Below are 27,496 nucleotides of genomic sequence, written 5' to 3' on the forward strand. Positions count from 1 at the left end.
CATCCATGAATCTGAGTCCATGCTTTGACATCATTTTCATAAACTGATGTGTGTGCATTTTTGTCACCTTTAATATTTCCTATATTTTATTCTTTCATCCTTCCCCTTCCTTCACTTGTTGCTCCAAATGCACGGCTGCTTTATCAATAAAACCATCATTTTGTTCTTTTTTTTGTAACTTAAATCTTTATTGAGTGTTATGTACAATTATAACAGTAACCCCCCAAAAAAGACAAAAACAAACACACAAAACAAAAAACACCAACAAGCATAACAGACAAACAATAAAACAAATGAGTACAAAAGAAAACAATGTGCCCAGGAAGCAACTTTTTACTTTCTCAGTATTTATAGCGCTTAATTTTCACACTTTACAGTCAATAATAATCTTAAATGACAACATTATTAGTTGCATTTTTCATTTTTATTTTGCTTTTGCTACTTAAGTTTAGCTTTAATTACTTTTTTTGACACTTATTTTTTATTAGTCGTTTTATCTTTTAAAACCATAATTTTTTTTTTTTTTGCTTTCTTTAAATGACTGTAAAGTGTGAAAATTAAGCACTATAAATACCATAATTTTTTTCATTCATTCAGCATAATTCTTTAGGTTGATTTTTTTAAAAATACATAATCTACATACACCTTTTGCTTTTGTTGTTTTATTTCCTCATTCATTTTCTTTAATTCTTCCTTGAACCTAACCTTCATCCTTTCATTCTTATGAGTCTTATGTGTTATAAACAGCTTTTTTTCGCCGGACTGACCCTTTTTATCATCACGTCATCCCCAATGTTACAATAAAAAAATTAAATCGTCAAATAGTTGATGTTTTTAAGAATTCACATCAGTTTGCAAAGTGGTCACAGTCAGTAAAAAAAACTCCATGGTGACAAATAATCATAAATATGAACAAATATTTAACGTAACAGGACAATAATGATTATGACGTTTAAATAATCTGCATGATATTCAGCGTTGGACTCTGAACTGGATTATATGAACAGATGATGGAGCACGTTTTCATCAAACTCTAGTGGAATATTTCCATTTTCTGCAGCTTTATGTTTCCATGCTGTTGCATCAGTCTGATATATTTTGTTCCTCTTTAGGTCACAACTAATACTTATTCTGAGTTGTCATGAGGTCGGAGCATCAGTCACTCTGTTGTGCAAGTTCACAAGAATTTTTCCAATAAAGGTTTCCTGTATAAAACATCCAGGTAGTTTTCAGTATCTTCTTGAAAAAAAAGTATTTCATTTATTTTTTTACTATTTGAATGAATAAATTAAATCTTTATTTCGAACATGTAGACATTGAAAACAAAACAAAACAAAAAAAAATCAACTAACAAAATATAAGTACTGGTACATAAATGATTGATAAGCAAACAAACAACAACAAACAAACAAACAAACAAACAAATAAATAAATAATAATAAAAGTACAACAAATGAAATGAAATTATACATGCTCGAAAAGGAGTAGGAAGAAGTAAAACCTAATACACTCCTACCCCCAGTTTCTATTCCTCATGATCACTATATAGCAATTATTATTTTGTATGAATATCAATATAATAATAATAATAATAATAATAATAATAATAATAATAATAATAATAATAATAATAATAATAATAATAATAATAATATCACACATCCTTTTTCCTATATACACTAATATGATAATACCCATTTACAACTTATCCTACCAGATATTAATAAAATCTAAAAAAAAAAAAAAAAAAAAAACTAACAAAAACACATATACATATATAATATAAATACATATAATATTCTATATTGTCCTATATAGTAATACAGTAATAAGGTTATTTATTTAACCAGGTAATCCCTTGACATTAACCCTTTCATGCATGAACTGTGAGAACCTTCATGGGTCCAAACACAGTCATGTCCCGTCACAGAGCGAACTTTAACTGACTGCCATTCCAACATTTATTTCAGTAAACAGTAGCTCCTTGTTTTGGATAATCCCTTATGGTCCAATTAAAGCAAAAATGAATTTAAAAGTAACAATGTGGGTCAAATTGTCTCTAAAATATCCCGTCAGAGAGATTTTGAATACCGTTTTTTGACCCTAATCAAGATATTGAGTGTTTTTATTCCTCTTTAGGCATGAAAAAAAAATGCAATTGAAATTTTTTTTATGAACCTATTTTTTATGGAGTTGCAAAAATATCCACTCAGCTGGACATCATGCATTTAATTTTTTGAAGCAAACATGTATTTACTGATGTACTGAGTGAAAACTATGAAATAATTGTTTTAAATGCTGCTAATTTGGTGTTTGGTCACATTTTAACGTACTCTAATATTAGTTCTTACTCACTTTATAGAGATAATGTGCAAAAAAAAAAAACCATTTTGTTTAAGAAAAATGGTTAATTACAGTCTATTAACAATAACAAGCAGTTGATTCATACTCAAACATGTCAGTGCAGATCAGGTTTATCTAGAACAGCACAGTTCCAGTACTGGTGTGAATGTCAGTGTATGGGATAATGCACAGGCCACAGTCCACTGTGTCGGCTGATATGGAACTAAAACAATAAAACTCATGAATATACAAGAGAACAGCTGGAGAATAGCTGTCCACTGCAGTGACCACTACGCATGAAAGGGTTAAAATCTCTTTTTTGAGGGACACCTGGCCAAGACAGCACACCATTATAAAGTTCCAACTATTCTAAAATAAAACACGTTATAAACAGACAAAGGACAACACACACACACATACAGTAAAATCCATCTTAGGAAAAGCAATTGCACTCTTCAGTAACACTGTATTTATTTATTTTTTTATCAGAGCTTTGAACTCTCCCAGGTGGACCACATCATTCAGCTGTGATGTGTTCTTCAGAGTGTTCCATGACCACGCTGCAAAATAAGAGGAAGCTGCTCTACCAAGTTCTGTGCAAACCCTGGGTACCTGGTGGAGCAGCGTTCTACTGGAACCAAAGTTAGAACAATGAGAACGTCCCCACAGTCTACAACACTTACAAACGTAGCCTGGATAAGTGTTTTCTGAACTGCTGAACTAAGGCAGGTCCTGGTTCAATACTAAAAACCCATGCAGCCCAACTTTTAGGTTTTTATTAGTTATCAATATGCGCTCTGACACAGAGCCTGTCATCCACCCAAATTCTCATGTATTTAAAGATGACTCTTACTCAGTTGAATCTCCTCCTACGATCTGAACGACAACGTTATCTGAGATCTGGGAGTGAGCTCTGAAAGACCACAAATGGGGTTTTGTTAGCGTTAAGAACCAGCTGTAGTAGACCAAACAATGATGAGGCCTGCAGCTGTTAATACTGATTTTAATGCTTAATGATGACCACTAAGTTTTCTTTTCTCGGCTCCTCACAACTGTTAGTTTGTCAGACACCTGTGTCCTTCAAAACATGAATGTTTCTCTCAGTCAGCTTCTCAATTCTGCATATTGTAAGCTACTTTATCTCTAAAAATAGCACAACTTACAGTTTGACCTTTTAGCCCATAGCAGAGCATGAGCTCTCTCAGTTCTGGAATTCAACAAAGAGTTACTTTCCCTAACTTCCCAGAATGACTCCAAGGTCTTCCATTCTGTCCTGTGTCCATCTGACATTCTTTCTTTTACTTAGCAGCAGCATCATACGTCATATTTTATATTAACCAATCCCATGTAAGCTTAGCACAGCCTCTATAAGTTAGACTGATTTTCTGTATTAGGTAGAACTGACTTCTGACAGAGGGCGAAGCTTCGTTTGTCAGTTTCTCACTTGTGCACAATAAAGGAAGGCCTGACTGACAACCAATCCATTCTCCAGGAATTTCTTTGTCGTTTACGCCTCCACGACACAGCCGTTCAAAGGCACTCGTTTTGCACTGACTCCTTGTGGAAAGTTAAAGTTTTTTTCTTTTAACGATTGTGTTCTTACTATTGTGTTTTACTACTGTTGTTTCTGAAATTTGTGGATACTGCTGGAACCTGTAAACTTCCCTATGGGATGAATAAAGTATCTATCTATCTATCTATCTATCTATATCTATATCTATATCTATATATATATATATATATATATATATATATATATATATGTCGAGGCCCAAAATGGAATCTGGCCCGATTCAGAATCGGGCCGGCCCAGAATGGAATTCTATTCTAGGCCGGCCTAGAATGGAATCCTGCTGCTATAATGTTATTTTTATACCATGTTTAATGCAAATGATCTAAATTATTACAAAAATCAATACATGGAATTTGCAAATATGCGAAAAAAAAAATGAAACAAACCACATTTTAATTGTAAACTATAATAGACTTTATTTACAAACAGAACCTAGTGGTACTCCCCACCAATATATGGTACAGTGAAATCAATTGAAATTGACAATAGTTACTCAAGATATGTAAGACTGAAAATGTAAAATTATGACAAATTATGGAATTATGGATCATTTGCATTAAACATGGCATAAAAATAACATTATAGCAGCAGGATTCCATTCTAGGCCGGCCTAGAATAGAATTCCATTCTGGGCCGGCCCGATTCTGAATCGGGCCAGATTCCGTTTTGGGACTCGACACATACATATATATGTAATCACAGAATAAAAACTCTAATGAAGTGACAACAGTGATAGTATTCATAATAGCAAGATAAGATAAGATGAGACTTTATTTATCCCACTGTGGGGAAATTTCACAGAAAAATAAGACATTTATATTTGATAGTTTAGGTATTTAAATAAATATTCATATAAATAAAGAATTAGAATTAAAAATTAAATATTTACATATTCATGTTATCATGGTATAAAAGTAATATAAGTATTTAGGTAAAATAAATAGATAATAATAATAATAATAATAATAATAATAATAATAATAATAATAATAATAATAATAATAATTAGTGGTGTTAGAGCTAAATTTCCAACAGTAGGAATCCAAACGTTGCAGACTGGATTAGCGTGCATTAGTTTCATTTGTCGTATTTTCTCCGTTGCGTTCGTACTTTATTGAAATAACAGTTAAAGGAACGTTAGTTAGTTTTCTCCAGATGTAATTAATCTAAAGCCAAAGCAGCTTCATTTGAAATGCATCTGATTCTGAGAAACTGGAAGAAGAAAGAGAAAGCAGAAGTGAAAGTCAAATACAAACTGGATATTGAAATTAGCCTCTGGGATCAAATACCACTGACTCAGCGATTACAGGATCAACTGTTGTGGTTTTTCAAGACTGTGAATGAATCATTGTGGAAATGGATCAGTTTCTAGTAAACATACGGAGAGTAAAGGAGGTCAAAGTACACATACTGTTTACTCACATAGAAGGGATTTAACGTCTTTACTGCAGTAGAAGGGGTTTAGGTTGTTTTCATCTTTTGTCTTCTATTTACTTTTCATATAATACATTTATTTACACTTTTTCTCATGTGATTTTGTCTATTTCTGTCTCTCACATCTTTGTTACATCATCATCTTGTTTCATCTTTGACGCTGTTTTCATCTCATGGTTGTTTGTCATGTCATATATATTTTTATGCCATATAATAAATATTCAGTTTGGTCTTCTGTCATTTTCAGTTTTTGCATTGTTTTGCATCTAATTTCATTTTTTGCCAGTTTTATCTTGTTACATTTGAACATTTTCATCTTCTTACATGTTCAGTTTGTTCCGTTTTCATTTTGTCACATTTTTCTTCTACCATCTTGTTACATTTTCATCCTGTTTCATCATCTTTATCCTGTTTTTTATTCCATCTTTTACTTAACTTTGGTCTTCTTCATTTTCATGTTATGTTTTCATCTTGTTGTCATTTCATCTGGTCTTATTTTCATCTTTAGAGTTTTGTCTAATTTCTTTCTCCTTATTTCATTTCTCATGTTCGATATGCACTGATGTGTCCAGTGCATGAAGGCTTTTTTTTTTTCTCTGTTATTTTTCATCCATTTAGGCTGAAATTCATCTTTATGTGAAGGCTTGGAATGATGCAAAAAAAAAAAAAAAGTGTAATTTAACATGAATAAAACTAAAGTATGTCTTGGAAATGTACGGAAGCGTATTGCATTCACACTGAAAAAGAAATTCAGCTGTTTTTCTGAATTAATGAGATATTCTGGTTAATTCAGAAAAACAGAGGCCAGAGTCCGTCCATCCATCCATATATGTATCCATGTATCCATCCATCCATCCATCCATCCATCTATCTATGTATTCATCCATCCGTCCATCCATCCATCTATCTATGTATTCATCCATCCGTCCATCCATCCATCTATCTATGTATTCATCCATCCGTCCATCCATCCATCCATCTACAGTATCCATCCATCCATCCATCCATGTATCCATCCATCCATCCATCCATCTACAGTATCCATCCATCCATCCATCCATCCATCCATCCATCCATCCATCCATCCATCTATCTATGTATTCATCCATCCGTCCATCCATCCATCCATCTACAGTATCCATCCATCCATCCATGTATCCATCCATCCATTCATCCATCTATCTATCCATCTATGTATCCATCCATCCGTCCATCCATCCATCCATCTACAGTATCCATCCATCCATCCATCCATGTATCCATCCATCCATCCATCCATCTATCCATCTATCTATGTATCCATCCGTCCGTCCATCCATGTATCCATCCATCCATCCATCTACAGTATCCATCCATCCATCCATCCATCCATCTATCTATGTATACATCCGTCCGTCCATCCATCCGTCCGTCCGTCCATCTGTCTATGTATACATCCGTCCGTCCATCCATCCATCCATATATGTATCCATCCATCCATCCATCCATCCATCCATCCATCCATCCATCCATCTATCTATGTATTCATCCATCCGTCCATCCATCCATCCATCTACAGTATCCATCCATCCATCCATGTATCCATCCATCCATTCATCCATCTATCTATCCATCTATGTATCCATCCATCCGTCCATCCATCCATCCATCTACAGTATCCATCCATCCATCCATCCATCCATGTATCCATCCATCCATCCATCTATCCATCTATCTATGTATCCATCTGTCCGTCCATCCATGTATCCATCCATCCATCCATCTACAGTATCCATCCATCCATCCATCCATCTATCTATGTATACATCCGTCCGTCCATCCATCCGTCCGTCCGTCCATCTGTCTATGTATACATCCGTCCATCCATCCATCCATCCATCCATCCATCCATCCATCCATGTATCCATCCGTCCGTCCATCCATGTATCCATCCATCCATCCATCCATCCATCTACAGTATCCATTCATCCATCCATCTATCTATGTATCCATCCGTCCGTCCATCCATCCGTCTATCATCCATCTACAGTATCTATATATCCATCCATCTGTGTATCCATCCATCTGATGCACAGTGGTCAGTCTTGATATTTTGCTGTGGTTTAAAGATAAGATAAGATAAGATAAGATAAGATAAGATAAGATAAGATAAGATAAGATAAGATAAGAAGTGCAAAGTCCAGCTAAACCCTGTCCATTTCACTCTGTCCACTCTTCACAGCGGTGCACATGCTGGTCCTGTCACAGCTTCAGTGCACCACTGACTGTATTTATTGTGTTTATTTTCTGGTTATTGCTCAGAATCTTTGGAGCAGTTCTAATCGTGGAGGCCGACAGCTGCAGGAGGTCTGACCCGGGTCACCTCTGCTTCACACACTCGGCTAAAGGCTCCTGAACACAAATAATCCTGTTCCTGCTTCTGGGAAACTGGATTATTCTGAGGAAAAGGGATGTGGAGAGAAAGTGAAAGTGATGTGAAAGTGGTGTGTCACTTCACCCTGAAGGCATGTGTGGGGGTGGAGCCAACTGCACATAAAAACCCCAGGATTCCCCAGTTTAGCACCAGCATCAGGACTCAGGACTCAGAGACAAACACTGATCATCCACATCCACATCTACAGCCATGAAGTCGGTGGTCTTCGCCCTCCTCTGCTGCCTGGTCTTCCTCCATGTACACGGTACGTTCATTTGACATGTGTCAGGTCTGGTTCAGTCCACACGGATGCATCAGATTCTGTAGTTTATTTACTTTTATTGAGTCTTTTAGGTTAGTTCTACTAAATTCGAACTAGTTTTAAGTCAGTTTTTGTTTAGTTTCAGTATTAGTTTGAGTTTTTTGGGTTTTATGAAGAAAAACGACAAAAGTAGGAAAAAATATTTTAATGTTGTGCATCATGAAACATAAACATAAACTCTAAAAATTCCATTTACTTGATAAAACAGGTGAAAGGTAGTTTTATACTTTATATTATGAATGTGTTCAAACCATTTTTGATCACATTTAATACATTTTAGTAGAAATAATCTGTAGACATACTGTAGAATAAACTTTTTTTTTCTTTTTCTTTTGTGTGTATTATTATTTTTTGCTTCCTTGAATTTTCATTTCTATATTCTGTTGTGCAAAGAAGTCAATTAGTAGCAATCAGGAAGCTTGTATTGTTTCCATATTCGAAATAATAATAATAAAGAATATGAAAAAGTAGCAAAATATGCATTTATTTTAAAATAATTGGTTTCAATTGGCTAAATTTGCACCTAATTTTGCATGATTTTGTCATTGTTTTACATTTAGTTCAATGATACTTCATAAATAAAAAGTTTTTATTTATTTATTGAAAAATTCTTTGAAAATTGAAAAATTGTTTACTAAATCTAAATGACTAAATCTGTTTTTGGAATCACATTTGTTTGCTTTAAAATGTGTTTTAATTGTATTCATATCCTTTCAAGTGCAGCTGCAGTTCTGTTTTTATTTCATGTATAATATAATTTTTTTTGGTCAATTTTATTCTAATTTCAGTTGAAAACTACATATCAGGTGTCAAGAGTCAGTTTCAGTATTTTCAGTAGTTTACACTCAACACATAAAGGAAATACTTCATCCTACACTTTATGACAAACAAACGATCTATAAAAAATGGAACTGAAACTCAGACAAATGTATTGGAGTAAAAAGATGAAAAAAAAACCAAACCTCTAAAATGCAGCAAAGTAGAAGGATGAAGCTGCAAAAAAGGAAAATAGAAAAAGAAATGTCTGTAAAATGATCAAATGAATGAAAGTGTGTGTTTGTCGTCTTTCAGCAGGTCAACAGGAGAAAACATCCAACAACTGTAAATGTAAAAACGGTTACATCACCAAGAGAATCAGCTCCAAACACATCAAATCAGAGCCGGTGATCCACGAGGCCAGTGTCTTCTGTCCAAAAACAGAGATCATGTAAGAAAAGAAAAGATAAAACACACGCTCTGCCTCCTGTTTCTGCTTTAATATGTATGTTTGTATATTTACAGCTTTATATTTACACACACTCATATATATATCTTTTTCTGGTGTATTGATAATTTATTTCCTATTACTTTTTTATTCTACTTGAATGGAGTGAGAGCGTTACATCCAAATAATTTAATTCTGATTCTGATGTCGATCTCTAACCGGAAACTTGCATTTCTTCTATTATTACAGCATCACAACCATCACAGATGAGAAAAAGTGTGTGAACCCAGAGTCACCGCTGGGAAAACTCATCCTGAAGAACAAAGAAAAGTAAGATGAACTCCAGACTGCACTTATATACGCTAGTTTCCTTGGTTTTGTGAATTTTCAGCCTCTTTTAAACACATTAGTATTAAATACATATCATATACATCAGGGAAGTCAAACTTATTTTAGTTTAGGGGACACATTCAGTCCAATTTGATGCCAACTGAGTCAGATCAGTAAAATAATATGCATAATATCCAATAAATAATAACTACATTGATGTAATAATTACATTATGAAACTGTAAATCATGGCTCTTAAACTCCTGTTCTTTCAGGTTCCACATTCAGCCCAATTTGATCTGCAGTGGGTTGGACCAGTAAAATAATAACAGAATAAGCTGTAAATAATGACAACTGACAATTTTCGTCTTTGTTTTAGCGCAAAAACCCCATTAAATTATGAAAATACTTACTTTTTTTTTTTTTTTTTTTTTATAAAGTATCCAAACAAAAAAGATGTGAATAACCTGAAAAAAACTGACATTTCTTAAGAAAAATCAGTGTAATTTTAACAGTCTTCTGCCTCCACTTCTCATTAGTCCATGTGCATTCTGGATCAGATCTACAAAGACACTAAACACTGAGGAACAGGAAGAAAAGAGTTCAAATAGTGCTCAGTTTTCTTTGGACATTTCAGGTTGTTCATATTTGTTCAGGTTATTCACATTTTATTGTGACAGGAGAGTTTGTAAATGTAAACATTTTTATAATTTAATGTTATTTTTTTGGACTAAAACAAAGACAAAAATTTGAAGTTGTCATTATTTATAGACATAATGTAAGATTTTTTTCACATCAAACTGAGAAAAAAATCTGCAGTCATTATTTCTTGTTGGTTCTTCTGCTGTTATTATTGGACTGTAGATCAGATTGGTCTGGATGTGGAACCGGAACTAAAATGAGTTCCACAGCCTGGACTGTGGAATTTTTACACTTTACAAATTCATCCCACGGGCTGGATTGGAACCTTTGGGGGGACGCATTTGGGCCCCGGGACGCATGTTAACCTTCCTTTGACTTGGCCCTCAGACAGAATAGGATCAGAGAAACTTGTTTTTTTCTCATAGATGTGTGTGTTCCCTTGACCTGACCCTATTAAAGACTTTTTATGACCACGTGGGAACCATGTTTACTAACTGTGTTTTGTCAATGGTTTTTCAGGCACGACAAGAAGATGGCAGAAAGAATGACGACCTCCAGCCAAACCCACACCTCCAGTCAAACCACGTCCACCAGCCAACCCACATCCTCCGCCTCCTCGACCAGACGACGCACAACCACCCAGACTCTGAACTGAAGACACTGAAACACCGTTAACGTTAAAATATTCCTCTAAATTCAATAAGTCGTTAGAAAAAGAAGTCAATGGCCAGTCTTTTTTTTATTCCTCTGTTTTTATGTAAATAGTTCCAATATTTAATATTTCTAAGGTACTTTTTAAAATCAAGAAATAAACTGTGAAATGAACTGCACTTTGTCTTCAAGTTTTTGGATGAAGTCAGGGGTGAAATCCACATCCTTAAAAAGGACCAACAGAGAATTTTTAAAACTGAATAAACCTCTAGTTCTGTCTTAATTTCACTGCTTTTTTTTAACCCATAAAGACCCAAACATCCACTGGTGACCAAAACCATCTACTGATCTAAACTGTTTAATACCTGTTGATCCACTAATCCGATCAATACATGTGGATAACTGGTGTAAAATACAGTTTTACTTCAATTATTCATGGGATAAAATGTACAAAAACTTGTAAAATGAGAATAAAATGAGCAAAATACTTGAAAAATATGGAAAAAATGAATTTAAAAAACCTTAAAATACGGCAGAAAAGTGAACAAATTCTACTAAAGTGACAAAAAGATGAGTAAAATACTTGAAAAATAAGAATTCATCATTTCATCCCATCCAGAACCCTGTATTTATTCAGTTAACCCTCAAAAACCAAAACATCTACTGATCTAAACTGTTTAATACCTGTTGATCCACTAATCCTATCAATACATGGAAATAATTGGTGTAAAATACAGTTTGACGTCAATTATTCATAGGATAAAATGTACAAAAACTTGTACAATGAGAATAAAATGAGCAAAATACTTGAAAAATAAGGACAAAATTAACCAAAAAACTTTGAAATATGGCAAAAAAAGTGAACTGATCCTTCTAAAGTGAGAAGAAAATGAGTAAAATACTAGAAAAATGAGAATTCATCATTTTAATACCATCCAGAACCATGTATTTATTCTGTTAACCCTCATAATACAAAACGTCTGCTGAACAAGTGTGAATGTGAGAGGGAATGAATAATGGATCAATAATGTAAAGCACTTTGGGTGCCTTGAAAAGCACTATAGAAATTTAATCCATTATTATTATTATTATTATTATTATTATGCAACTGTTTAATACCTGTTGATCCACTAATCTGATCAATACATGTAAATAATTGGTGTAAAATTCAGTTTTATCTTGATTATTTATGGAATAAAATGTACAAAAACTTGTAAAATGAGAATAAAATGAGCAAAATACTTGTAAAATAAGAAAAAAATGAACCAAAAAAGTTTGAAATACGGCATAAAAGTGAAGAAATCCTTCTGAAGTGAGAAAAAAAAATGTGTAAAATACTTGAAAAATAAGAAGAATTCATCATTTCATCCCATCCAGAACCCTGTATTTATTCAGTTAACCCTCAAAAACCAAACCATCTACTGATCTAAACTGTTTAATACCTGCTGATCCACTAATCCTATCAATACATGGAAATAATTGGTGTAAAAAAATAGCATAATATCCTATAAATAGTCATTGCAAATGTTCTTCTTCATTTAATGTGAAAATAATATATTATGTATATAAATAATGACAACTCCACAAGTTTCTTCGTTTTAGCGCAAAAAAAAAAAAAACACATCAAATTATCAAACTATTTACATGAACAAAGACGAGACAGACATTTGTAAATAAGAATCTGTTCTTAATTGCTTGCCTGGGTCAATAAAGCTTTAATAAAATAAAAATAAATAAATAACAAAATAACGTTTAACAATAAAATGTGAATAACCTGAACAAATATGAACAACATGAAATGTCTGAAGAAAATGAAGAGTACTTTTAACACTGTTCTGCCTGTTACTGAATATTTTGTGCCTTAGCAGATCTGATGTACGTATAAATGATAAGTTGAGGCCTAATATTGTTAAAACTGCACTTCTTTTTCTTGGCTGGACTATAAACAAAACAATACATCATTATTACAGAATGTCATTTAAATATTTTGTATTAAAACAGTGACCCTAGTTTCTGTATTGTATTGTCTGTAGATAAAACAAATAAAAATACAGTGTGTGTGTTTATATAAAACAAACTGCACTTCTTTTTCTTAAGAAATGTCTTTTTTTTCCCAGGTTATTCAGATCTTTCTTGATTGGATATTTGTGAATGTAAATATTTTTGTAATTTAATGTTAGTTTTTGCACTAAAACAAAGAAAAAAATGTGTCATTATTTATTTATTATTATTATTATTCATTTATGTCTTTTTTTTCTCCAGGTTATTCAGAACTTTCTGATTGGATATTTTGTAAATGTAAATATTTTTGTAATTTAATGTTAGTTTTTGTACTAAGACAAAGACAAAAGGCGTCTATATTTATTTATTTATTTATTATTATTCACTTATTTGTTTTGAGAAGAAGAAAAAAACAAAACATTTTTATTTGTACAAGGAATTAATATAAGAGGAAACAGACTAATAAATAAAGGTGATCAAGACAATATAGCAATTGTCATGTACACTATTAATAACAAAATAAATTCAAATAAATTCGTCTCACATTTATACAACATAACACATTACTAGAACTTCCTTAATGATATAATAACATCTGTTTAGAGTCCTAATAATATAAATAACCAACAATGTAATAATTTATGGGCTGTTATGTTATTATTTTATTGGTCCGACCCTGGTTTAAATGGATAAAAATGACAATGACATGGAATCATTGGAGATTTATTATTTATTGTAACAAAAAGTCCAGGTTTCATATGACGTATTGATGAAATACTGCCTCCAAATTAGTTTTTTGATCCTTAATGTCCTTTTAAATGTGACCCTTTTCTAAGTGGATGTAAATAAAAAGACGTCCACGTTTCGTTCACATCGGTTTTAATGCAGCCGTCGATGTTAAATACAGTAAGACATCAAACACACCAATCGACGTTACAGTGCATTAATACGACCTTCAGTCATTACAGATGATTTTAATAAACTTAGTCTGACACGATTAAGATCCGTTAATAAAAAAGAAAAAAAAAAATAAAGAAAATCACACACACACATATACAGGCGTCTGGAATACTGTAAGAGTTTGAGATGAAGTAAATAAAACAACAGAGCCTTGAGCTTTTTTTGTTTTGTTTTGGCACTAGACATAAATACTGACGGTTTTTCCCCTTTTACACCAACGCAGTTAAACGGATATTTACCTTATTTTAGTTTCAACAGAAGAAATATCGAAGAGAACGAAGAAAACCACGGACGTTTTCTGGACAATTCTGCTTCAACTTATTGTTTTTTTTTTTTTTACCTTAATTTCATTTTACACTATCTTAAAAGGGAACTACGCAAGATTTTACCGTAACTAAACAGTTTTGAAGTAATTGTGATGCTTAAATGTCTTGTTGCGGGGAAAATGGAGACTCTCCCCCTTCCCACTAGGGGGCGAATACATGCAAAAAAAGCAAAAAAAACAACTAAAAGTAAAAAAAAGAATTTAAAAAAGCAAAACAACAGCCAAAGTCATGACTAAAATGAACAAAAATGAACAAAATAATGAATATTGTTGAAAAAAGAAGCACCAAAATGAACAAAAACAGCCAAAGTAATGAATAAAATGAACAAAAATTAATTTAAAAAAACCCTAAAAAATAATAAATAATGTGGAAAAAATAAGTAAGGATGTAAAAGAAACATCGAATGTTAAATCCAAAGGGAATGAAGAAAACCACAGCTTTGGTTTTGGACGTCCTCTGGACAATTCTGCTTTTACTTATTGGCTATTATTTTAACCTTAATTTCATTTTATAGTTTTATTAATATTGTGATCGATATAAAATTCTCTTAAAGTGCATCAGAAGGAGCCTGAGGAGGAAAAAAAATCTGATATGTGGAGTAAAGTCTCAAAAAATTACAAGGAGAATCATGATATTTCAAGAAAAAACGCCATATTATTATAAAATCATGATATTTTGAGAAAAATGGCAAATTGTTTTAGAGAAATAAATCAGAACAGTATGAAAATAAAGCAATAATTTCCGAAAATGTTATATTATCACACTAATAAAGTTGTAACATATGTAATAAAAATACAAATGAGTATAATTGTAATACTATGGAAATGAAGCCAAAATATCCTTAAAAAGTACTTATACTTTAACAAAAATGTCAAATTATTACAAGAATAAACTCATAATATTATATGAATTAAGTTAATTAAAACATTACAAAAACAAAGCCATATGTACAATATAAAAAAAATATATTAAGACCATAATATCCTAATATTACAGTAATAAAGTCATAATATTCAGAGGAAAAAGATTTACGATTGTAACAGTTAAGTACTGATAATTTTATTTTTAAAAAAAATGTCAAATTATTACAAGAATAAAACTGTAATATTATGGAAAGTCAATAATAATCCTATAATCCTTGAAAACATGTAACATTCGAATAAAAAAGTCCTAATATTGTAAGAAAACGTCAAATAATTGGGAGAATAAATTCATACTATTGTTTGCATTAAGTTGTAATATTTAGAGTTAATTCTTAATATTATAAGACTTCAGTCATAACATTTGGAGACAAAAAAAAAAAAAGACTAAAACTGTATTATTTTAACACGGAGGTCGTAATATTGTAAAATTATCACCTTTTGCACTTAAATGTCATTTTGCACCTTCTCTATTAGAATATTTCAGCTCGTTTTGCACCTTACAGTTCTATTTTTAGCACATTTCAGTTATTATCCAGATTCCATTCTGATCTTTTATACTTTTAATTTATTATATATAGTGTTTGCTCTTGTGCTGTACTTGTTTTTTACTTATATTTGCTGTCATATTTGCTCTGTTGTTATTGTATGTGTGTCATGCTGCTGCTAAATACTGGAATAAATAATAAATAATGTCTGTGTCTATTGTGACATTAACTTAGTAAAGTAATTATATATTAAGGAAAAATATCCTAAAATTCCACTTTTATTAATATAAAAATAGAGCCGCTGCTGTTTTCATGTATTTGATGAATTTAAAAAAAAAACAAAAAAAAAAAAACAAAAACAGGTTTAATGTTTCTTTATCATGACATTATTTCAGACGGATTAAATTAAAAGTTTATTGTTGAATTATCAGTTTTTTTATGCTCCTCCTCCTCCTCCTCCAATAAATGTTTCAGACCTGTTAAACTGTGGTTGAACCTCCTCAGACCCACCTATGGGTTTTATGTCCACGTTTACAGACAAGAGTTTCACAGCTTTACACAAAAAAAAAAAAACAAAAACAAAAACTGTCCACTGCAAAGGACATTCCAGAAAAATGTTTTAAAAAATGCATCTGAAAAAAACGTTGCGCCACGATGTTTCCAATATGGTACGGAAGAGGATTAGGGCCACTGGGGAAAAAAATAAAATTAAGGTCCAATATATATATTTTTTATTAATATTCTGAGAAAAAAGTCAGAATTCTGACTTTAGTCTCAGAATTCTGACTGTTTTAAATATTTTTAAAATAATTTTTCTGAGATTAAAGTCAGAATTCTGAGAAAAAAAGTCAAAATTCTGACTTTTTTCTTAGAATTATGACTTTAATCTCAGAATTCTAACCTTAATCTTAGAAATCAAATTTAAATCTCAGAATTACGACTTTTTTCTCATAATTCTGACTTTTTCCCCAGAAATCTGACTTAAATCTCATAATTCTGATTTTTCCACAGAATTCTGATTTAAATCTCAGAATCATGACTTTTTTTTCTCAGAAATCTGAATTTAATCTCAGAATTCTGATTTAAATATCAGAATTATTAATTAAATTCTGATTTAAATATCAGAATTATTAATTAAATTCTGATTTAAATATCAGAATTCTAACTTTTCTCAGAATTCCGACTTTAATCTCAGAATTCTGACTTTAATCTCAGAATTCTGACTTAAATATCAGAATTCTAACTTTTTTCTCAGAATTTTGACTTTTTCCTCAGAATTCTGACTTTTTTTCTCATAATAATAATAAAAATTTATGGACGTTAATTTTATTATTTTTTCCAGTAACCCTAATTCTCTTCCATAGTACAGGTAATTATTTAATTAAAAAAGCCAAACCTTGCACTTTCCTGGGTCTCAGGCGGTTAAGACATTTTAAGACCTAAAATTCAGATGACTGTTCATTTTTGACATTTTTAAGGTTCGTCAGTCGCTTCGCGTTGGTGGAAAAGGGGACGTTTGTGTTGGTTTTTTGTAGCAGCTTCCGTATTTTATATTTTCCAAACATCTTCCTCCTGTTGGTCTAAAAAAACACAACACTGGGTTTTAATTTGTTCATTTCCTGCAACGGCTGAAGTAACAGACGACAATAAAGGCACCGCGGATGCTACGCAGCGACAGGAAAAAACCGAAGCACAGTGACGACGAATCCAGTCCCGCGACAAAACCCCAGTCATGAGATGTTTTTAATGGACCACAGAGTCAAAAACCTCCGAGGCACCGTTAATACTGATGAAGCATAGAAGAAGAAGCAGAAGAAGAAGAAGAAGAAGAAGAAGAAGAAGAAGAAGAAGAAGAAGAAGAAGAGGCGTACACGATGTGGACAAAAGTATGTGGACACAAATTCAGATGGTTTTTACTTCATTTCTCTCAACATTGACTATGATTTTAAATGTTCTTCCTCTAAATTTCTAAAATATTTTTTGTACTCTGACTGTAAATAATACTTTTCTACCACATCTAACCATGTACTTTCATCACATCTCACTGAGGAAGAAGAATCTAACATTAAACTTTAAGGAAATATTGACGTTTTTATGTCAAATCATCATGGACAAAATTTTGAAATTTAGAGGTAGAACATTTAAAAGCATAGACGGATTAAAAAAAAAAAAAAACTAAATAAAACTAAATCAATGTTGATATAAATTAAGTCAAATCCATCTCTGAGTCATTTTAGAGGCAAAGATAACAATTTAAACCAAACTCACCAATACACTGATATTCATCTCATAATATAAAACTATATTTTTCATTAGTCATTATTGTTTTGTATCCCAGACCCGTTAGAAAAGAAACACCTGAATTCAACGTGTCCACATACTTTTGTCCACATAGCGTATGTGTTACTGTTCTACAGAATAAAACCAAAACCCTTTTTCAAACTTAAGGTAAATGGTGATGTGATGTTTTTCTTCGTAAATAGACACTGACTGATTGTTTGGCCTTAATGCCTGAATCCATCATGTTCCATTTTGTTGAACAGCTGTCTATAATTTGTGCCCTAGTGGGTTGTGTTGTTGTGTTGTTATGTTGTGTGTGTGTGTTGTGTGTTGTGTGTGTGTGTCCGTCTCAGCGTCGGTGTGTAAAGCCCTTGGATGTGAAACGTGGCGTTGTGACCCTCTGTTGCGTTTTTAGCCTGAAATAGCACCTGGGAAAAAAAGAAAAGCACCAACAAAGCAGATTCATGCTGAGACAGGCAGTAGCTTGGCACAGTGGGGTGTGTGTGTGTGTGTGTGTGTGTGTGTGTGTGTCCTCACTGCTGTGGTGCATCCTGGGTAGTAGAGTCCGCAGTGGGTTTAGAGTTTTTCTCCAGCAGCTGCAGCGGCGGACGCAGGAACACCAGCATCACTGTGATGTTGTCGCTGGACCCCGCCGCCTTGGCCTGAGCGACCAGCTGCTGAGCCACCCTCAGTCCGACGGCGTCCTCGGACGGAGCGTCGTCGCCGCCCGCCTCAGGGTCGGCGGGCTGCAGGAAGGCATCCCGGACCAGCTGCGGGACCTCCGAGGGTTTGACGGTGTCGAAGAAACCGTCGCAGGCCAGGAGAATGTAGTCCTCGTCCCCCTGCAGCGAAACGGTGGAGCAGTCGGCGTCTCCGGACACGTAGGGTTTCTGGTCGAAGTCGCCTGGAGGTCAGAGGTCAGATTAAGATCCTTTGAAAGCAAACAGTTGAACAGACAGCAGAAATGTTGGAGGGAATGTGGAGAATTTGATGTAGATCACACACGATTTTTTGGAAATGTGATAAAATAACTGTGTTTTGGGAAATGGTGTGTAGAGAACTAAAACAAATAATGGGGTATGAGATTCCATTGTGCTGTGATGTTTTGTATTTTTGTAACTTATCTGATGGAAATGTAGTGAGAAACGATGTATACTTGGTTAAGATACGTTTAGTGGCTTGCAAAAAAGCTATTACAAGGAACTGGGGAAGGACAGAAGCACCAACACAGGAGCAGTGGATGGCAGTCATTGATGGAATTTACACAATGGAGAGGGTGACTCACAGACTGAACTACAGGAAGCACAAACGGACAAAAAGTGGAATAAATGGACTGTTTACAGAGCGAAGAATGATGGAAAGACTGGATAAAAATGTGCTGAAACAGGTATAATGTACCCAAGCAATGTTGGTTTGTTCGTTTTTTATTGTTTTGTCAAATATGTGTAAAAAATGTCAATAAAAACTTAAGTGACAAAAAAAAAAAAAAAAAAAGATTAAGATCCTTTATTAAGATTCTTACATTTTGCCACACACTGAAATTCAACCTCTGCTTTTAACCCATCTCTAGAACATGCAGGAACACACCAAGGTTATTATCGTTAACGAAAACTAATGAAATGACGAAAACTAGAAATGAAAAAACAACTTCATGAACTGAAATAAATAAAAACTATAATTAAAAGAAAAAAACGATAACTAACTGAAACTGTATTGTGTGCTTCCAAAACTAACAAAAACGTATAAAAACTGTGGATAAAATTCTCTTTGTTTTCGTCTTTGTCAATGTCTGATTGATACGAAATCGATTTATTTCGCTCGAGCAATTTTAGCTAGTGGCACCATACGACACTTCATGGTCCATCACTTGTGTTCACTTGTGGTTTCCAGTCGTCTTCTGGTCCCCACTCTACCTGGAAACATGGAGACTGAAGTTGGGAGAAAGCAGCAGAGTCCTGTCTGGGATTTATTTGAATACGACGACAGAGAAGAAGAGAAAAGATATTAAAAAAAAAACAAAAACCTAAAACTAAACTAAAATGAAGCATTTAGAAAAAAATTAAAACTAATAAAAACTAGAAAACCTGCTCTAAAAATGAATTAAAACTAACTAGAGAAAAAAAAAATCCAAAACTAAATAAAACTAAACTATAATGAAAAATCCAAAACTATTAGAACCTTGGAACACACTACACACTGCAAACCAAGGTTATAATAGTTTTGGATTTTTCATTATAGTTTAGTTTTATTTAGTTTTGGCCTTTTTTCTCTAATTCAGTTAGTTTTAATTCGTTTTTACAGCGGGTCTGCGAGTTTCGATTAGTTTTCATTTTTTTCTAAATGCTTAGTTTTAGTTCAGTTTAGTGTAGTTTTAGTTTTTTCATATTTTTTTTATCTTCCTCACTGTCGTATTCCCAGACAGGACTCTGCTGCTTTCTCCCAACTTTAGTCTCCATGTTTCCAGGTAGAGTGGGGACCAGAAGACGACTGGAAACCACAAGTGACGGACCGTCAAGTGTCGCATGGTGCCGCTAGCTAAAATTGCTAGAGCAAAATAAATCAATTTCGTATCAATCCGACATTGACAGAGACGAAGGGAATTTTATCTATAATTTTTATCCATTTTAGTTCGTTTTAAACGCACACAATACAGTTTCAGTTACTTATGGTTTTTTTTCTTTTAATTATAGTTTTTATTTATTTCAGTTAACGAAAATGTTTTTACAATTCTAGTTTTCGTCATTTCGTGAGTTTTTGTTAACGATAATAACCTTGCTGCAAACTAGGAGCAGCGAGCTTGCCATAGCAGGAACCTGGGGAGGAAACAGGGGGGTTAGGTGCCTTCCTCAAGGGCCCATCAGCCAGCAACTTTTTTCTGCCAGGCCGTGGAATCGAACCGGCGACCCTTTGGTCACAAGCCAACTCTCCAGTCGACTCTCCAGCCCTCTGGGCCACGGCCTTCATTTCATACTGATCTGACAGCGTCATGTTCTGTTATTTCTGCCCTCTAACACTAGGATACATTCAAAGCTAGTCATGTTTTCATGTTTGCTGAACTCATCTCTTTTGTTGTGTTGTGTTGTTCACTATATTTTTTCTATTCTGCTGTTGTGCACTTTTGCTTTGTCTGTCAAAGCACTTTGTAAACACAGTTTTTAAAGGTGCTATATAAACAAAGTTGTTGTTGTTGTTGTTGTGATTTGTGTCATCTGACGTGGACTCACCGATGGCTCTGGACACGGCGTAGGTTCCGTTAACGCGCCAACAGCCCATGAAGGTGATGCAGCCGCCCAGATCCTCGATTCTCTGTTTCTCATCCTGGACAGTGAAGAAGCGGACGTTAGAGTCATTAAAGCCTCATGGTCTTAAGTCTGGGGGGGGGGGGGGGGGTCGAAGTCATTTTAGTTCAGGTTCCACATTCAGCGCAATTTGATCTCATGTAGGTCGGACCAGTAAAATAATAACATAATAACTTCTAAACATCGACAACTCCAAATTTTTCTCAGTTTTAGAGCAAAAAAAGGACATCAAATTAGGGAAATATTCACATTTACAGACTGTCCAATCACAAGAGACTTAAATAACTTGAAAAAAGGGAAATTTCTTGAAAAAAATAAATGCAATTTTAACAATATTAGGCCTCAGTTTATCATTTATTCATGTGCATCACAGACTGGATCTACAAAGGAAAAAAAACATTAAGTAAAAGGTAGAATATTGTTAAAATTACATTTAATTTTCTTTAGATATTTCAGGTAGTTCTTATTTGTTCAGGTTATTCACACTTACTGCTAAAGGATAGTTTGTAAATGTAAATATTTTCATAATTGAATGTGGGGTTTTTTTGCACTAAAACAAAAAAAAACAATTTAATTTTTCATTATTTATAGACATAATGTAATATTGTTTCACATAAAACTAAGAGGAAAACCCCTGAATTAAAACCAGTTCGACACCCTTAACTGTAAATATCTTCAGTGTAATTTCTGCACTTTGTAAATTCATCCCATGGAGCGGTTTGGAACTTTTGGTGGATCGTAAGTTTGCACCGAACCGTTAACAGCAGCAAAATACAACAGGTATGTGCAGGGAAAAAGATAGAAAAAAAAAAAAAAAAAACGAGTGAAAAATGAAATATAAGAGAAAAACACATTTGGCATTTACATTAATATTTATGTAAATAAAGAATTACAATTAAAAATTTAATATTATTTACACATTTACATTGTGGTTGCACATACACATAGTGTTATATGGGGGGAGGTTACAGTGAACTGTTTAGGTCCTTGTGTTCTGGTACCAGTCTGCCCCCTATTGGTGAGCGTGTGGAATATCAATACTACACTGTTGCCCATAAAGTTGTAACAATTTTCTTTTCAGACACATTTCTGTTTCTGTTCCCATTTATACACATCGGTATCACCTTCGACTAGGTCTATAGATTACACGCTGAGTCCCAGTTTAACTTTATCAACAACAAATGACATTATCACAATCATTTCATGAGAAGAGGTAAAAATATTTTATTCCAACTTTAGGGGCAACACTGTAAGCCCAGACATTGTAATTACTAAAATGCTTTAATTACAATGTACTTAAATGATTTCAGTTTTATGACACTACTCTAAAATGTTAAGTATATTCTACTAATTTGTAGACAGCTGAAAGTATGAAAAAGTTTCAGTTGAAGGGATTTAAATAACTCAGTTTTTAGTCATGACCACACCTTTTTACATGTGCATTGCATTGTGGGTATTTGGCATGTTGTTGTAAATGTGTTCTTTTTCTGTGCAGGGGTTCAGCGGGGTTGTGGTGTTAGTGTTCATTTGGACTGAATGTGTGTTTGTCAGTGTTTATTGGCCTTTTTGTGTTTGTTTTTGTATTTTTGTAGAGCTACACCATGAGTCAGAGCCAGAAGAAAAACAATGGCTTTCCTGTTCATTTCATATTATTTTAGAGTGATATAATTCTTCATACCTTGCCAAATTAAAAGCACTTCCTGTGATGGCAAATTGCATTGAACTAATTTCCTGCTTTACACATATCCATGCTACAATATACAAAGTAAAATAATTATATAAAGTAATTTATATCGCAAAAGGTTCTAATTTAAATCAACTTGGAATTGAGTCCAATGAACTGATGATATTAAGTCAATGAGCAATTGACATTGCAACAAAATTTAAGTTAAATTAACTTGGCATTTAGTGTGTTGTACTTAAAATAGCAATTCCATTCAAATCAAGCATTTAAGTTTAATACACTCAAGTTTCCATTACTTACATTTTTTAAGGTAACGGGCTACTTCAGATTTTTTAGTAAACTCAACTTATCCGGTCTTACAGTGAACTGTGTACACAGAACCACTTAAGAACACACTCTGTTTTGTTTTTGTGTGTGTGTGTGTTGCCACTACCTCTCGTTCTGGTTTATGTGGATCCATGAGCGTTACAGCGTCTCCGTTTCGGACCAGTATGGCCTGGGAGTCTCCCAGCCAGGCCAGAGTCAGCTCCTGATCCTGGATCAGCACCGCCACGCCTGTGGAGCCGCTCCGCAGACGCTGACGACGCAAACGCACAAACAAACATTACCTGGTGTCCCTTCAGTCCAACCCGGGACCGACTGTGGATTTACGCCTTGATGACGTGCGTGAATGTGTCGGTACCTCTCTCTTGGCTTTGGTTCGGAACATGTCGTCTGTTTGCGTGAAGGCGGTTTTAAACGCCGTGGATGCGTCGGTCTTCAGTGTGTCCTGTTTACTCAGAGCGACGTGGAGGTGAGTGGCAGCGTACGTGGCGGCGTCCACACCTCCGTGACCATCGAACACAGCGTAGTAGGCGCGATTAATCCCATCCTAAATAAAAGTAAAACAGACAGAGAGGAAAGGGCAGATTAGACCAGTGTTTCTCAACTTTTTTTGAACAAAGGCCCACTAACGGCATCATTTCTACCGTTGTCAATAGGGCTGTGTATTGGCAAGAATCTGGTGATGCGATACAAATCACAATACTATGATCATGATAAAATATATCCTGATATATCATGATACTGTCAAAAAGGCAATTTTTTGTTTGTTTCTTTTTTTTTTTTTAAAGATTATTTCCTGGAATAATTGAATTACACCAGAAATATGCACAAGTACTAAACCCATTTTTATTTGATCAGAACAGGATCTAATGCTATATCACAAAATTGTTCTAATTCTCCAAGTTTCCAAATAAACTACCATCTGCCACTCTCAGACAGCGAAAAGTGCTTTTAGGATGCTTCAAATAACCGTTATTTAATAAAACAGTGTAAAATAATAATAAATAAGGTATAAACAAAAAAGAAAACCAAAAAAACAAAAATGAACCTCCGCCATATCTGCATTTGAATAAATAACTAAAAATATCGATACATTATTGTGAAATTAAATATTGCAATATATTGCAGGACCGATATTTTCCAATACCCCTAGTTGTCAAGCGTCACTGCCTTCATACAGTCGTGGAAAAAAATTTTTAGACCATCAAAAACAATGGTTATGCAATGAAGTCCTAACTCCTGTGTGTATCATGTGACTAAAACGGACAGAACATAAAACATGGAATGCCTAAAAGCACTGTACGTTCTGACCAAAACAATACGGCGTGCGCGTGGCGTCATCACGCATGCGCATCAAAGGCAAAATCGATAAGCAGAATCTTTAAGCAGGCAGGCAAACGATTCTAAGGAATCGAGCTACTGGGAACCGGTTCTCAAAAAGAACCGGTTCTCGATTCCCATCCCTAATCATATCTGCTACTGTTGTTCTGATCCATTATTCACCTCCTCACCAGAACCGCTACTGTATTGCACTACCGCTGCCATTGCAATTAAACCGATGCATACGCTTTATGTTCTATTATAGTTTATTCTTTATGCCACTTACTTATTGTTCTATTTTTACCTCATTAAAAAATATAAATAAAAAGTGCATGGAATTCCTTGTACATATATGATCATTTTTAATTCAAATTCTATATTTATACTGTCGTGGAAAAAATTATTAGACCATCAAAAGTCATCAAAAACAATGGTTCTGCAATCCAGTACTAACTCCTGTGTGTATCATGTGACTAAAACAGACAGAAAAGAAAACATGGGATGCCTAAAAACACTGTTTTTGTCAGTACAATGCCATAGATATTGATGTAAGAACTGAAGGGATTTTGGTTTTTATCAAGAAAACATGTTAAATGGATAGATACCAGCTCTGAAATTAAACTACTATGAGCTATTTCTGTTGTTATCGTTATATTTGTCCAAACAAATGGACCTTTAGTTGTAGCAGGCATTAAACTGAACAAGAACTTGAAAAAACAAGGGGTGGTCTAATAATTTTTTCTGCGACTGTATTTCTGTGCGTCCAATGAGTTGGAATGAGCATTCCTCAATCAAAGAGGGCGCTGCTCTGAATTATCAAACTGGCTAAATATCACAAAGAAGAGTAAAGTTTTATGAGAAGAAGAGAGTCAATAATAATAATGATAATAATAATAATAATAATAATAATAACAACAATAAACATGGCGATGTCAGAGGGGGTTCTACTAATGTGGATATTAATGCTGATATTGTGAAGGGTAGTTGTCATAAATATGTTGGTAGTTTTTTACTAACAGTCACTCTTTGAAAAGTTCCGCCATTTGTGCAAATTATTCTCTTCAAATCTCAACACTGCCTCCATGGTTCCTGGTGGTAGTGGAACGTATTCTCCGTCTGAGTACGCATCCACATGCTGCATTTGAATACAGTTTTATTCATCAGTTCAGATCTGCACTGTTCCTTTTAAGCTTAAAGTTTTTATCTGTTTATCTGTTTTTGTTTTCTCATGTCTATACTGTCGTGGAGGCATAAATGACAAAGAAATTCGTGGAGAATGGATTGGTTGTCAATCAGGCCTTCCTTTATTGTGCACAGGTGACAAACTGACAGACGAAGCTTCACCCTCTGTCAGAAGTCAGTTCTGACCTGTCCAGGAAGTCAGTCTAACGTATAGTAGCCTGTGCTAAGCTTACATGTGATTGGTTAATATGATGTATGACTCTGTTGCTAAGCAGAAGTAAGAAAATAAGATAAAAACGGACAGAATGTAAGACCTTGGAGTTGTCCTGGGAAGTTTTAGGGAGTTGGGTTATGCTGTACCTTGTGGTATTGTAAGAGATAAAGTAGCTTAGAAAACATGCAGAACTGACAAACTGACTGGGAGTAAACATTCATGTCTAGGCCTGTGGTTAGAAAGAGAATGAAAACTGAAGAGCCATCACAGGTGTCTTATCCACTAACAGAATTCTTATGGTCAGTATTAAAATCAGTATTAATACTTTTCATTGCTTCCCTGCTTTAATGCTTTTAATGTTTTATGTGAAGCACTTTGAATTGTCTTGTACATGAAATGTGCAACATAAATAAACCTGCCCTGCCTTGCCTTAAATGGGGTCTTTTTTTTTTTTTTTAATTATTTATCATTTTTACTTACAAAATCACAACAACAACAAGAAACTACAAGTCACCGGAAATAAAAAAAACAATAAACCACAATGAACAAAAGAAAGCCAATAGTCATGAGGGAAAAACAAAACAAAACTGATGGATGACAATGGACAAGAACCAAGACAATAGACAAAAATAGCGAGAAAAAAAAAAAGACAATAGACAAAGTATACATATGCGTGTATATATATATATACACACATATATATTAGAAGTGAATAGACAGAAAAGAAAGAGACTAGACAGAAAAAACAAAAAAAATAGACATACAACAGATGACAGACAAAACCAAACATCTAAGAAACACCTTGGAGCCCTTACACGGGGTCTTTACATATATGTCAGGGTAGAGACTGCGATCTGGTAGGATCGGCGATTCTACCAGTAGAGACTGCGATCGTAGTCTCTACCAGTAGAAACTCCGATCAGAGTCTCTACTGGTAGAAACTCCAATCCGAACCCTAACCCTAACCCTAACCCCTAACCCTAACCCTAACCATAACCATAACCCTAACCCTTCTACTGGCAGGATCGGAGTTTCTACCAGTAGAGACTACGATCGGAGTCTCTACTGGTAGAATCGCCGATCCTACCAGATCGCAGTCTCTACCCTTACATATACAACAACCTACTGAATACAGTGTGAGGTTGTGAATAAGTGCTCTGTCCAAACGTTCCTGCTCAACTGTTTGTGGAGGTTAAAGGGAGTCTGGTACCTGGAGGCCAAACAGCTGGTTGAAGTCCGCCAGAGCCAGGTGTTTGTCCTCCATCTTCCTCCTGGTGTTCTTGATGGCGTGAACAGAACACTGGAGGAACTGGGACGGTGGGGGCAGGAGCTTTGGGAGGTTCTGATGCCAAGCCAATGCCACATTTATCAGATTATTGAAGAAGAGTCGCTGCACTGCATCTGACTGGAGCACTGACAGAGAGAAAAAAAAAAAAGAACAAACAGACACGAGGTGATCCTCAGTGCAGTTAGTGTTTAGTGCAGGGGTGTTAGCTTCAGTTCAGGGGCCACATTCAGTCCAATATGACCTCAAATGGACCAGACCAGTAAAATAATAACAGTGAAGAAAGTAAAATTAAACCAGAA

The 27,496-nt window shown here is 34.2% G+C and overlaps 1 protein-coding gene across 3 annotated transcripts in view; it reads right to left on the minus strand.

The window, feature by feature from the left end:
* Positions 1 to 547: 547 nt before the first annotated feature.
* ppm1f (protein phosphatase, Mg2+/Mn2+ dependent, 1F) overlaps positions 548 to 27,496 on the minus strand; it is a 42,221-nt gene continuing 15,272 nt past the window's right edge. For 2 of the 3 annotated variants that reach the window (XM_030143204.1, XM_030143203.1), the window contains exons 4-9: positions 27,120 to 27,322; positions 23,552 to 23,740; positions 23,303 to 23,446; positions 21,111 to 21,204; positions 18,424 to 18,790; positions 548 to 1,236 (exon numbers count right to left, since the gene is read on the minus strand). In XM_030143204.1, coding sequence (XP_029999064.1) covers positions 1,230 to 1,236; positions 18,424 to 18,790; positions 21,111 to 21,204; positions 23,303 to 23,446; positions 23,552 to 23,740; positions 27,120 to 27,322 — 1,004 coding nt within the window. In that variant the 3' untranslated portion in view covers positions 548 to 1,229. Of the gene's footprint in view, positions 1,237 to 17,900; positions 18,791 to 21,110; positions 21,205 to 23,302; positions 23,447 to 23,551; positions 23,741 to 27,119; positions 27,323 to 27,496 lie in introns of those variants that run through there. The other variant, XM_030143205.1, reaches the window with a different exon arrangement.

Source organism: Sphaeramia orbicularis, chromosome 9, assembly GCF_902148855.1.
Source record: "Sphaeramia orbicularis chromosome 9, fSphaOr1.1, whole genome shotgun sequence".
Classification (NCBI taxonomy): Eukaryota; Metazoa; Chordata; class Actinopteri; order Kurtiformes; family Apogonidae; genus Sphaeramia; species Sphaeramia orbicularis.